The sequence below is a fragment of the Hemibagrus wyckioides genome, linkage group LG02 (assembly GCF_019097595.1).
Source record: "Hemibagrus wyckioides isolate EC202008001 linkage group LG02, SWU_Hwy_1.0, whole genome shotgun sequence".
Lineage (NCBI taxonomy): Eukaryota > Metazoa > Chordata > Actinopteri > Siluriformes > Bagridae > Hemibagrus > Hemibagrus wyckioides.
In genome coordinates, this window is record NC_080711.1 from 10,467,540 (window position 1) to 10,481,159 (window position 13,620).

General features: G+C 40.1%; 1 protein-coding gene across 1 annotated transcript in view; it reads right to left on the reverse strand.

Moving 5' to 3' along the window:
* The window catches only part of pitpnc1a (phosphatidylinositol transfer protein cytoplasmic 1a), a 64,177-nt gene that overhangs the window by 21,717 nt on the left and 28,840 nt on the right, over positions 1 to 13,620 (reverse strand). The window contains exons 3-4 of the mRNA XM_058374661.1: positions 8,215 to 8,363; positions 2,641 to 2,729 (exon numbers count right to left, since the gene is read on the reverse strand). Of these exons, the coding sequence (XP_058230644.1) occupies positions 2,641 to 2,729; positions 8,215 to 8,363 (238 nt within the window). The remainder of the gene's footprint in view (positions 1 to 2,640; positions 2,730 to 8,214; positions 8,364 to 13,620) is intronic.

Below are 13,620 nucleotides of genomic sequence, written 5' to 3' on the forward strand. Positions count from 1 at the left end.
CAGAGATGAACATCAATGATGATCATTTGGTTTATGTGAATATTTGCCAAGCGTCTAGCATCTACTAGCAAGCTGATGAAAGGCTTTGAAAGATAAGCTTTGTCATAAATACTCAACTGTGAAAGTAAGAAAATACCTACAATATACCTTAAAAAAATAAATAATGTGTCCTTATATAACTGCAAGAATGCTGTACTGATAAAAATATAAACACTGGTCCTGGAAAAGCCAGAGGAAATGTCATAGCACTAAATGCAAGTAGCCCAATTAGATAAAACTGAATTTTATAGATTTTACTCTGTTTTGATTCATCAGACACCAAAGGCGTTCTCATTTGGCTGCAGTTGTTTATTCTTTTTCTGCTTAAAATATAGAATAAAGTATGATTTTTGTGAATTTGTTTACTTGCTGTATTATATTCAGGCCTGTCTGAACATGAACTAAAGAATTACACTGTATGTAAAAACAAATTTAAACTTAAACTAATAATCTAAATTTGTACATACACTACTCACAAAAAGTTAAGGATATTTGGCTTTTGGGTGAAATTTATGGAAAAATGTAAAAAGTTCACGCTACAGTGATATTATATCATGAAAGTAGGGCATTTAAGTAGAAGCATGCAATGGTGATTTCCTCATCTCAAACAATTCAATGAAACAAAAGCCAACAACAGTGGTGGGTATACCACAACAAAAAATGTCAGTGTCTCAATAATTTGTCATGTGCCCTTGACCATCAATTACAGCTTGACAACGACGTCTCGTGCTGTTCACGAGTCGACTTATTGTCTGCTGAGGCATGGCATTCCACTCTTCTTGAAGGGCGGCCCTCAGGTTCTGGGGTGCAGGGTTATGAGCCTCTATAAGGTGACTCAGCTGATCCCGTAGGTTTTCTACGGGATTCAGGTCTGGAGAAAGTGCAGGCCACTCCATTTGAGGTACCCCAGCCTCCAGCAGTCGTTCCCTAATGATGCGACCTCGCTGAGCTGGAGCATTGTCGGCCATGAAGATGAAATTAGGCCTGTGTTGTTCATGCAGGGGCACAATGACTGGATTAATGATGTTATTCAGGTAGTATTGGCTTGTCACTGTACCATTCACAAGATGTAGGGCAGTTCTGTATTGAGTAGACACACCTGCCCAGACTGTAACACCACCACCACCAAAGGCTCGTCTGGTGACAACAGTGGCTGATGCATAGCGCTCTCCTTGACGTCTCCAACATCGTTGGTGGCCATCATTTCTGCTCAACGTGAATCGACTTTCATCAGAGAATAGCACTGAGGCCCACTGGTCCCTCATCCAGTGTAAATGCTCCCTGGCCTGGTGGTGTGGTCAGGTACCCTTGCAGGTCGTCTAGCATGCAGACCACGCTGATGTAAACGGTTTCAAATGGTCTGATGTGACACTTGGGTGCCTCTCACCTCCCTTAAATGTGCCTGGAGTTGAGTGGCATTCATCATCCGGTTCTGCAGGGCACTGTTCACAATGAAGCGGTCATCAACGTGGGATGTGGCCAAAGGACGTCCACTTCTATGCCTTTCTGTGACTCTTCCAGTCTCTCTGTATCTCTGTCGCAACCTGCTGATGACACTCTGTGACACTCTAAGCTCAGTGGCCACTTCCCTCTGAGAACATCCTGTTTGAAGCCTCGCAATGGCGAGGTACTGTTGATCAATTGTTAGGTGTCGTCTTGGTCTCATGATGTTAAAATGTGAACAGCATGATGAAGAGGACTGTTTAAATACCAATTCTACTTGAACCAGAAAATGTATTGGTCGATTCATGGATCAAACACCAGTTGTGAATTTTGCCGTTAAGCACCTTGTAAGAGAACAGCAAGTTATGCAAAAAGTACTTAAACACTGAACAGTTGGACATGTGCATTCAAAAGTGTAGAGACGGTCAAATTAAGTTCACCTGTAAAGGTTATAATGCATTTTAGGTGCATCCTGAAATTTCACCCGAAAGCCGAATATCCTTGTGAGTAGTGTATGTACTTTTACAACAAAAAAAAAAAATCACACTTTTCTCAGGTTCCTATCCAATTTCTTCCATCTGATTATTCTCTTTTTAAATGAAGAGCCTCTTTTGGCCAATAATATTATATCCTGGAACTGCTCTCTATGTTTTAATGTCTATTTTTATTTAAAATCCTGGCTGTGTGATAAGGGCAGCATGAGGCCATAAGAAGATCCATTATGATTTAAAAATCACATTAAAAAGATTACATTACACATAAACTGTGTAATGGTTAACTTTAGGTCAGAATGTCTACTGTTATCTTACAGAACTATCCAATCGAGTGTGTAAGCAAGAGACTAATAGGATATAGAAACAGAAAAAGATGTTGTGCAGTGTTCTAATTTGAAGGTCCAAATGACAGTAAATACATTTATAACAGTTCAGTTTTGTTTTATTTCAGATTTTTTTATATCAGTGTTTTGCTTGGTGTTGCATGGCAGAACTAAGACACTGATCAAATTTCTCAAGCTGGGATAATACAGTCTCTAGATAGCAGACTCAAAGAAATACCCAGATGTATGTCCTGATTCTACACAAAATTGCTCTGGGATAATAGCTAGCTCGCTCTGAGTGTTCCTGCCCATCTGTCTAACAGTCAGGGTGGATGAGTTACCGGTGATTGTGTAGGGGTAATAGTTCCATGCCTTCTCCGTTACATAGAAGATCTTGGGAACAACGGCTCGCGCCCAGCTGGGAAGCTTGCTGTATATAAGAAAAAAAGAAGATGAGAGAGATAAGAAATAGGGTTTTTTTCAACGAGAAAGGAAAAAAGATTTAAACTGTCAGCTAAGGCTGTCAAGAGTAACCGCTTTTCTTACTGGCTGACCATCAGGCCAGGATTAAATCGTGTAATGGAAAGTCGAGTAATGGTCTGAACTGGCAGCGAGACAGCTCACACACTGGATATTAGACTGGGATGAGCTTGCAACAGTTGTACCTCCTAGGAATGAAGACGCATGAACATGTACCAAGGCTAGAAACTGAAATATTACAGAAAAAAATCGCAGTTTAGTACTAACCTGCAGAAGATAAAGCATTTCCGTTTGAGTGAAAATGGTGGGCTTTCAGTTCAAGTGTCATTTTCCAATGCGGGGGAAATGTGAAGTGAACGATGTAAACAAACAGAAATTTATAACCTGATTAATTACAGAGGTGAAGCGGACAGATTTGGGCTTCGATCCAAGTGTTGAGGAAACATTTATGTTGGCTTGGCACAGTCAGTGTGTGTATGATTTTGCACACCTGTGTTGGTTTAGCTTGATAGGCCCACTTTAGCATGAACATAAGGCAGCCTATAAAAATGCAAATCTATCATAAATCAGGGCCTGAATAAATCTGCATTTATTCTCATTTAAAAATGGCAGTGGAGATTAATTGCATTGTGGCATCGATTACATTACATCACTCGCTACAGCTAGATTTTTCTTCGATTTATTATTATGACTTCACACCTTAGAAATTGGGATAACATGTTGAATGTTTGATGCGAATGTAAGGATGATCCCCCGGATTAAATTCTTAAATGATACGTGTTATATAAGCATGACCTCAGCTGTCTGTCTTCCTGTGTACTTCTGCAGGAGGCTGCCACCCTCGGCTCTGTCTCCTGTTTCATCTCTGAGTACTCCTTTTGTTTCCCCACCAAGTTCTCTTAGTCGCCTGATTTGCATTTGCCCCTCTGTTCTTTCAAATCTGCATTCCTTTCATCCACCTTCCAATCCCTTTAAATAGTTGGTATAATATTAGAAACCGGCTGTAACAAAAAGTTGGACTTTTGGTTTGAACACTCCTAACTATAAACTATATACCACGGCAATTCGAGAATTTTGTGGCATCACAGCCACGCAAGTTTCACAAAATCGATCCTTTTTTCAAATTTCAGTAGCAAATTAAGAAGCAATTCTTTCCATCACAAGCTGCAATAACACAGACACATATCCTAATGCTCTCCATAAGCTCGTATATATGATTTTTCGCACACTGCCTGAATACAGAGCTCACTCTGGAGAAAGCAAATCCTGGTTTAATGATTGACAAGACACTGATTATATGTATAAGCAAGGCTTAGTTTTAGCTATATCCCTGTATATTCATGCCGTTCCTCCCCTCTTAGTATTGCAGTAGTCCTCGGGGGGCTCAGGAAACAGGAGACAGTTTAAGAAGATTACAGAAGAAACACCATCTTGCAAAATCACTACAAAGGCAAGGAGGAGTTGACCCTGTTATTAATACCACTGTTGTTTATATTTAAATCTCATCTCTATTTGAGATTTGGTGATGCAGAAATTAGGCTTGCTAGGTATTAATTCATCCCACCTATAGAGATAGGACTTCTTGGTTTCCAGGCCAATAGGTTTAAGATTCTGCTAATTTTTAAGACACTATCAGGCAATCCTATAGCATTAAATTGATTCTGTGTAGAACAGTGAGCACACTTTTGTTTTACACTTCAGAAAATCAAGATATGTGGCCCTTCTGGAGTTTTATCTAAATACTCCAGTTTCTTCATCCAGTCTGAAGACATGTGCTGTGCTATGCCTCTCTAAATTGTGTCTATTGGTTTGGCATCCCATCCAGGGTGTTTCCCCACCTTGTCCCCTGTGTCACCTGGGATAGGCAATAGACTCCCTGTGACCCAGTGTAGGAAAAATCATAAAAATGGATGGATGGATGGATGGACGGATGGATCTAACTTGTAGCACTGCTGGACTGGTCCCACCATCACCAGGGTACAAGACTGTCCTCTGTTCTGTGGTGGTAGAATGAACTTATCCTAGATGTCCAACCAGCTTAATCACAATGGTCTTCAGACGACATCTAAAGACCTACCTCTTCCTGAAGTACTTAAACTAGCACTGAAATCTTGTCATCTGTCTGCTTCGCTTGCTACGTTACCTCCGAAATGACTTCTTTTGATTGATGGTATTCTTATTCTGTGACCTAGTAAACCAATATTAATGTATTCATTGATAGAGACTTCAAAGCACTTCTGGCACTCTGGATAAGGATGTCTGCCAAATGCAGCAAATATAAATCTAACGAACTGGCTATATGTGCTTTTTTCTTTGCAGCGAGATTTTTTTTTTTGCCTTTCCTTCAATCCCTTAAATCCACCCTCCCACTTAAAATCTTGCCACTGGCTATACAGCACAGATGGTCAGCTGAACCTCAGGCAATGCTTCCTTTCTCTGACTGTCAAGATGCTTGCTGTACAGAGTGATGCCTAATTTGTTTTAGAGCTGTTTCCCTGACAAAATGATGTCAGTTCTTGATTGAGGCTAAAAGAAAAAGGCTGTACTTTCCAACTGTCCATCACATCATGCTAGTTCAATTTGTCAGCAATTTTGTTTTCCTTTTTTTGAATTCAAAGGCATCAGTGAATTTATTGAAATGTGTCAGGATGTTTTTTCTACCAGTTTCTTGCAGACTTTGCAGAAGCCAACTGCCTTCTTTAGCTTTTATACCCAGTGGGGTTATGCTCATATCACAAGGTAAAAACATTGGCTGGAGGCAAAAAGCAGCAAGTTATGGAGAGAAACATGCTTTCCGCTCTCCTAGCGTTTCAAGGCCGACCTTGCTACAGAGGAAAAGCTGAGGTCATGCTTGCTGTCAAATCCCTCTCCAGGGCTCAGAGCATAAAATAAATTACTCTGAAACACTTAGAAAAGATCGCAGAAATATATCGCAGGGCCACTCTGAGAAAACAAGATTGGTCCTTGAGCAGCAGTCATGCCTGAGAAGGCTGAAAGGTTAAGAATTTTACTGAGGATCAGATAGGGCTATGAGATGAGTTCAGGTGGTATGAAATGCTGTTGCCTACATTGCACACATATAATAGAGAGAATCGTAAGCCTGCATGACACCTACATAAGCCCTTCCTGATGACTGACATAAATGAGCCGCTGCTGACATTTACATTGAGACAGGATATGAAAAACTGAGCAGTTGTAGGCTAAGTGGCACCTTGGTGGTGCTTTGAACTCAAGACCTGCAAATCTGCAGCCCAAAGCCTTAAACACTGCCAGGTAAGCCTACAAAAACATTTATAAAAGCTGTCACAGAGTAGAAAAAGCCTTTATTTGTCATATATGTATTACAGCACAATGAAATTCCTTTCATATCCAAGCTTGTTTGGAGCACAGGGTCAGCCATGATACAATAAACCTGGAGCAGAAAGGATTAAGGGCCTTGCTCAAGGGCCCAACAGAGGCAGCAGAGAGGTGCAAAGGCTTGTACCCTGACCTTTTGATAAGTAACCCACTGAGTCACCACAAGGACAAGCTTAATATCATGTTGACATAATGTCTAAGTCACGTGAGACAGCTGATTCAGTAGCTCGCTGTAGATCATAGAGGTCCGTTGGGACAGGAATCACACTTCCCCATGCTTAGAGGAGGAGCAATGGACAGAATAATTTATGGGATTTAGTGGCTAGATTAAAAATGCCCTGTGGCCTCCATTGTTATTTTTTTTCTTCATCGGAGAAATAATTATAATTTTTCTAATTATTTCAATTTTCATCACTGGGTCTATGACATGCAGAACCATATTCACTGTAAGATATATTGTGGAGATTAGGAGAGGAGAAGGGGGATTATGGAGTGGATAATGTTGGTACATTAGAAATGCGTGTGCATCACAGTGACCTTGTTTCCAAAGATTTCATTAGTTATTGAAACTGTTGTCAAATTACGTTACTCAAACCCGTAAAAATCAACAGCATGCAATCAGACTTCTGAAGCCTTTCCTAATATTTTTGCACATTACATGTTGTCAGGCTTATATATATATATATATATACACTATATTGCCAAAAGTATTCGCTCACCTGCCTTGACTCTCATATGAACTTAAGTGACATCCCATTCCTAATCCATAGGGTTCAATATGACGTCGGTCCACCCTTTGCAGCTATAACAGCTTCAACTCTTCTGGGAAGGCTGTCCACAAGGTTTAGCCACGAAGTGGTAGGCCACGTAAACTGACGGAGCGGGGTCAGCGGATGCTGAGGCGCATAGTGCGAAGAGGTCGCCAACTTTCTGCAGAGTCAATCGCTACAGACCTCCAAACTTCATGTGGCCTTCAGATTAGCTCAAGAACAGTGCGCAGAGAGCTTCATGGAATGGGTTTCCATGGCCGAGCAGCTGCATCCAAGCCATACATCACCAAGTGCAATGCAAAGCGTCGGATGCAGTGGTGTAAAGCACGCCGTCACTGGACTCTAGAGCAGTGGAGACGCGTTCTCTGGAGTGACGAATCGCGCTTCTCCATCTGGCAATCTGATGGACGAGTCTGGGTTTGGCGGTTGCCAGGAGAACGGTACTTGTCTGACTGCATTGTGCCAAGTGTAAAGTTTGGTGGAGGGGGGATTATGGTGTGGGGTTGTTTTTCAGGAGCTGGGCTTGGCCCCTTAGTTCCAGTGAAAGGAACTCTGAATGCTTCAGCATACCAAGACATTTTGGACAATTCCATGCTCCCAACTTTGTGGGAACAGTTTGGAGCTGGCCCCTTCCTCTTCCAACATGACTGTGCACCAGTGCACAAAGCAAGGTCTATAAAGACATGGATGACAGAGTCTGGTGTGGATGAACTTGACTGGCCTGCACAGAGTCCTGACCTCAACCTGCAAAGGGTGGACCGATGTCATATTGAACCCTATGGATTAGGAATGGGATGTCACTTAAGTTCATATGCGAGTCAAGGCAGGTGAGCGAATACTTTTGGCAATATAGTGTATATATATATATATATGTTACAATCATGCATGTTATTAGTTACCTGTTTTTTCTACTGTTTCTCAAAGCTGTACATCATTTCTTTTTATTTCATTTCATTTTACATTCCATTGCACATGTTCTTTTTCTTTCTCGGCGCCAAGTATCCTGTTTTTGTTGTCTTTTTGTACTTATTGTTTTTGCACTGTTTTGTCCTTGCTCTGTTTGCACCTAGTTGCACACTTTGCACTTTATGTGGCTTGGACAAACGTCTGTCCTAGCTCTGTGTTGTTTTTTTGTGTTTGAACTTTATACTGTATGTTTATGTAGCACCAGGTCCAGGAGAAACGTTGTTTCATTTCACTATGTACTGCGTCATCTATATGTGTTTAAAATGACAATAAAGCTTCTTGAATCTTGAATTGAATAATACAGGAGACTACAGAGGCTTGTATTGAGGAACAGTTACCCACTTGTTGAGATAGACACGTTTCTCTGTGAACTGGCCAGAACCGTATGTAGGGTCCTCAAACGGCTCGTTCTGTACCACCTCCACTCCCTCGCCTCGATCGCTCTGCTCGTGGCTGTGTTTGCTGATCATGTACAGCTGCCCAATCCTGTACTGGAGACAAAGGACACCATACAGTTACAACTGCAGCCTGAACTACGACAGTTATTCCTGACAAAGGAGCAGTTCCTCAACAAACCAAGAAGATGATGACGGAACCATTCAAAGAGTTTGAGTAGGAGAGTAGGAGATCGCAGATGTACACATTCACTTTGCATCCACAAATACATATTAATAGGTTTAGTATTTGGCTGAAACTAGAACAATTTCACATGAATAACAGAAATAAAATAGTATTCTTATTTGTCTTGGGTCATGTAAATTAATACCACATTTCTTGTACATATAGATGTTTGAGAATCGCTGGTTAAACACACTTGAGGATGGTGTCGTATCACAGTATGGTCATTAAACGTTAGAGTGAGGTGCTATAAATTGCATGCACCCAAAGTATTCATGAGTGTGAAAGCAGTGAAGAAAGCATGCAGAAATACTGTCATGCATGAAAGCACTTCTATTTTGCAAGCCCCGAGCATTTAGTCACATGTGCATGCTTTCCACTCGATTGCCCGCGTCTGCATGTTGCTTGTGAGTCACGCTTACTAATTAAAGTAAAAGAGCAAAACAAAATTCATAAATGATCATTGACCCCAGCAGATTGTGTTTAAATAAAAAGTACACCATGTCATGTGGTCGCAGTTTGCTGCTATTGTTAAGTAATATCGTTAAGTTTTATAAAGGAAAGGGGGAAAAATTCATAACCTTTACCCCACATTAAATCCCTGAATGCTCCGCCTCTTACCAGAATTTAACTGTTTACTACAGTTGTATTCATTAGCAAATGGAACAAAAATAAACTATCACAAAAAGTGTCAGAATAATATTCTCATATACAATTATTTATACAATATAGCTGGATGCAAACAGACCATAGGATCCTGCATGACTTGAGGCCTGAAATATGAACAGTGTTTGCTAGCCTGTGTGAACAATTCCACTGAACCATTTCTACTATTTCTATCCTATACCTATTATTATCCCATTTATTAACCTCCTGATTGTGGTTCTAAGGTCCACATTCATAACCTTAGAAAACCGCGTCTAATGCTATAAAAGTGTCAGACACACTGCGCATTCAGCTCCAGCTGTAGAATTTAATGCACTTTTTGTTGCTGTTGTTGTTGGATTAATGCGTTATTGTCCCCATCTCAAAAAGCAAACCAGATTAATACGAGGAGGCAAAAAAAAGCTCACAAGGGTTAAAGTGGCAGTGAATTATTCATTGTGTCTCGTTCTCTTTGTGTGTGCTGGACAGATGTGTAGAGAGATGAGAAGAGCAGGGGGATTTAATGAGTGGCAGATTAAAGCAAGCGAAAAAGGATCACGGTGCGTTTTCAAAGCGAGTCAGATTTACAGGCAAAAACAAACTTTGAAAGTGAAACATTTGAAATGCTTTTTGATTAAATGCCTCGACTTTTCATATCTGCGCGTATCGGGAGGTCGTGTAAGCCTGATGCCGCTCTCTTCTCTTGCTGGTTATCAGCTAGCTACTTGATGCTGTCATTTGCTATTAATGAAACAACTGCGGCTGAGAGAACCACTCAAGCTGCGAGTACTCCAGAGAGCACGGTAGTTCTATGATCACAGACAATATCCACAAATTCAGTGGTATTAAAATGTTGCAAATGTTTTATACGCGCTCCAGGGCAAATCTGTTCCAGCGCTGCATGCTTCCTGCTATTTGGGAATCCCATCTACTCTAGCTTAAAAGCCTGTCTGTCTGATGAAACGTCTAAAGGGAGAATCTGTCCCAAAAATACCATGTAGAATAACAATTACCTTAAAATGTGTGCATTTGGAGAATTTTCTAATTCACCAGCTTAGTTTATCCACATCAGTGTAGAGGGTGACTGTGCTTTTACACAAAGCATTAGCCAAATGTCAGTGGTGCAATCAAAGCAGACAATACTGTTAAACAGAAGACAAAGACAGAGCAATTGGTTCAGTCGGTAATGTTCAGTGTTTGACATGACACATAATGATTTGCGCACCAGTAATAATACACCAGTCAGAGGCAGAGGGAATCTTAAGGTCATTTCAGTGATTCAACAGATGCCTATGAAATAAGGGATGTTGCTGTAATGACAGTGCAGCAGATTGTATACAAAATGATGAATGAAAGATTTTATCATCTGCCAGAGCACTTGTCAAATACCCTTTCAATTCTGCGGGTCAACAAAAAAAAACCAGACTTGGCTTTTGTGTCTTATGGTGTAATCAAACAAAAAGCTTCCAGTCTTTTCTATGCCATTTTTTATAGATCAGAATCGATCGAAGTGAATAAACAGAAGAAGTTCTGTTTTGGGTTACTCTGGTCTAATCTGACCAACTGGGCAGCCTTGAATCTATAAACTGACCAATCCATAACCATCCTTACTCAAGGTAGCAAATGTGTCCTTTCTGTTCAACTGGGACGGTTTCTCACTTCCTTATCAATAAGAATGAAACTAGCCCAGTGTTTGTGTCTGGTGATTTCACTTGTGTGGAAAAATGCAGTTAAAGCTCTCCCTATGGCATTAAATAAGCAGCAGTTGATAGGATGCATTGACAGACTTCACTTGTCTGGAACAGGAAGCTTGCTTTTGCCATCTTGATCTGGTAAAATCTTATATAGTTAAGCCTTCTTAGCTTCCTGAAAGGTTGTTTGTTTGGACTTTCTCCCGCACATCGGGTTTGGCTTTTTGTGTGATTTGGTTTATGGAGAACTAGCTAGTTCATGGAAATGCAAATTGGGATAAAAACAATCACACCGAGAGAAAATGGAGTAAAAAATAAAATAAGCTTGACAAGAATTTTACAAGGTTATTGAATTTACCTCTGAATTCACAGTGCGATGTAATTGCATGGGGCACTTTGTCCTGAAGAGAGAGTGCACGCTTGGTCTATGCTAATAGTTCACTTGAATGGCCCTTTGAGTGGATTCAGAGAAGAAAAAAAAAAGCACATCGTGCATGCTGAAAAGCTCACTGCTGTGCTACCAAACCTGCTCTAATTAGGTACAGTGTCTAGGAGAAACAGATGAAATAAATGTTGGCTTGGTATAAACGTTAATTTATATACTTAATTTGTTTTTTTTAATACAACAACAACAGCAGGTATTTTTAAATGTAACTTGAGAAAACTGTTACCAGGTAACAAGGCTTAACATTGCATTACACCTTGAGCTGGATTCTACTTTTCTCTGAAAGCATGGTCTGTTTTGCGTATTTTTTTATTTTTATGTTTTTATCTTCCAAATAAACAGTGATATCAAACCAATTTCTGCTTGTTCATAAACTTGAAGGCATTAGTTAGCTTCCAGTGTAAGATGTTCTCCACTCTGTTGGATAACCTTACACAGAATTGTAGTGGTTGAAGATAACTTCTTCAGATTTTAGACACTCATGAACAAGCGCTTGGGGCGTCTCAGAGAGCAGAAATGGGTCACCGTTTTCTTTAAAGATATAAAGATTTATGAGGGAAAAAAAACTAAACATTTTTGTTTTTTGGAACTTTCCTATGAATATATTGCCCCTAGTAGGCTAGGTAAAAACAGAAATACTTAAAGAACCATGTGTCTACGTTCATATGAGTTGTTAACCCCCACTGTGGAGCGTGCCATAAGGGCATTGGTGGGTCAATGGTAGGTTTCTCGCCTACCATACGGAAGGCCTGGTTTCGATTCCCAGCCACTAGATGCTGTGCCGGTCCCAAGCCCAGATAAAAATGGGAGGGTTGCATCAGGAAGGGCATCCGGTGTAAAACCTGTGCCAAATTGTTGTGTGGACCAGTTGGTCCGCTGTGGTGACCCGTCACGCATGAGGGAGCAGCCGAAGTGTGACATGACAAAGAACCTCAATGCTGAACAAGGGCACATCAAAACTGGGACTTTGTTGTATTGTACTGTGGGTTGATCAACCTGTTATAATATTCCATAAATATTTTTTAAAAAGTTCTTTTAATGACAAAAAAGCTTTGTAAAATGAGTAGACAAGTACTGTCAGACTACTTACCATCTGGCCTTTGGAAAGTGGGCTGCACTCACATCATTATTAAACCCAAGTGAGCCAGTTACTGCAGCGACACATCCATGGCACTGTTTCGCAGAGGAGGTGGGAAGTGGTGATGGAGCACGAGCAGTTCCTTTATTCGCTATCATTTCCATTTTCTATCACACTGGCACAATTTACTCTCATCTGTCCATAATGCTTTGTTCCCTATGTGAATGTACAGTATCAGAGGCTTTTTAATGCAATTTCAGCAAATTATATCCAGGTTTTGTGGTGGGTTATATAGAGTGGGTGGTGGTGAACCCTATGATCATGTTGATATGTTTTTGAAATGCTTTTCATTCAGAATTTTATGCCACGGCAGACGGAGGGTTTTCTTTATCTCTTTAACGGTTTCTCCCATGGTGCTTGTTATTTCTAAGCTCAGCAATGTAGTCCTGGGACCCAATTTATAATAAGTTTCTTTGATATCTATGTAGTTATACACTATACATTATATATGTATTTTGGTGCCCTACTTCTGGTTGGAATCTCATCAGTTGAAGGCTGTTCACTAATGCTGAAGATCAACCAACATGTGCTGCCTGGAGATTCATGGGATTGCTGTGGAGAGTGCCACTTGGAGACCATAGAGGTGGACTTGGACTGCTGTTGCTGCTGTCAGATGTACCTTCAGGTCTCCATCAATGAACATTTGATGGCTTTGGCAGGAAGGAATTTATGCTAAAATTTAGAAAAGCACAAAAAACTGCAAGCTGCAGCACATATTTTGAAAATTCTTGGATGTCAGAATTAGAAGCTAATGGCTAATTAATCTTAGTTTAATAACAATAATAAACTGTTCTAAGCATGCTATTTAAGAACCCCCCCCCCCCCCCCAAAAAAAAAAAAAAAACAATAAAAAAATTCACTGCATTAATACATTATTTTAATTTAATTGACAGTTTTGGAAGGAGTCTCCGTTGTCAACGAGTGTAACGTCTATGCAACTTAAAAACTTCCAATATTTGCATTTTTGTCCAATTAAAAGAGAAAATAGAGACTTATTATTAACTGATATGTTTTTATCTGCTATAAAGTGCAGTATGTGATAACAGGAACTAAATTGTTTTGAGATTCATAATATTGAATGTGTTATATAATGTTATAAACGTTATATATAATAATAATAATAATAATAATAATAATAATAAAGTACAAGTGTTGGCAAATTGCTGCATTATATGAGGAATTAAACAATTCATGCCATAGGGGTATAGGAA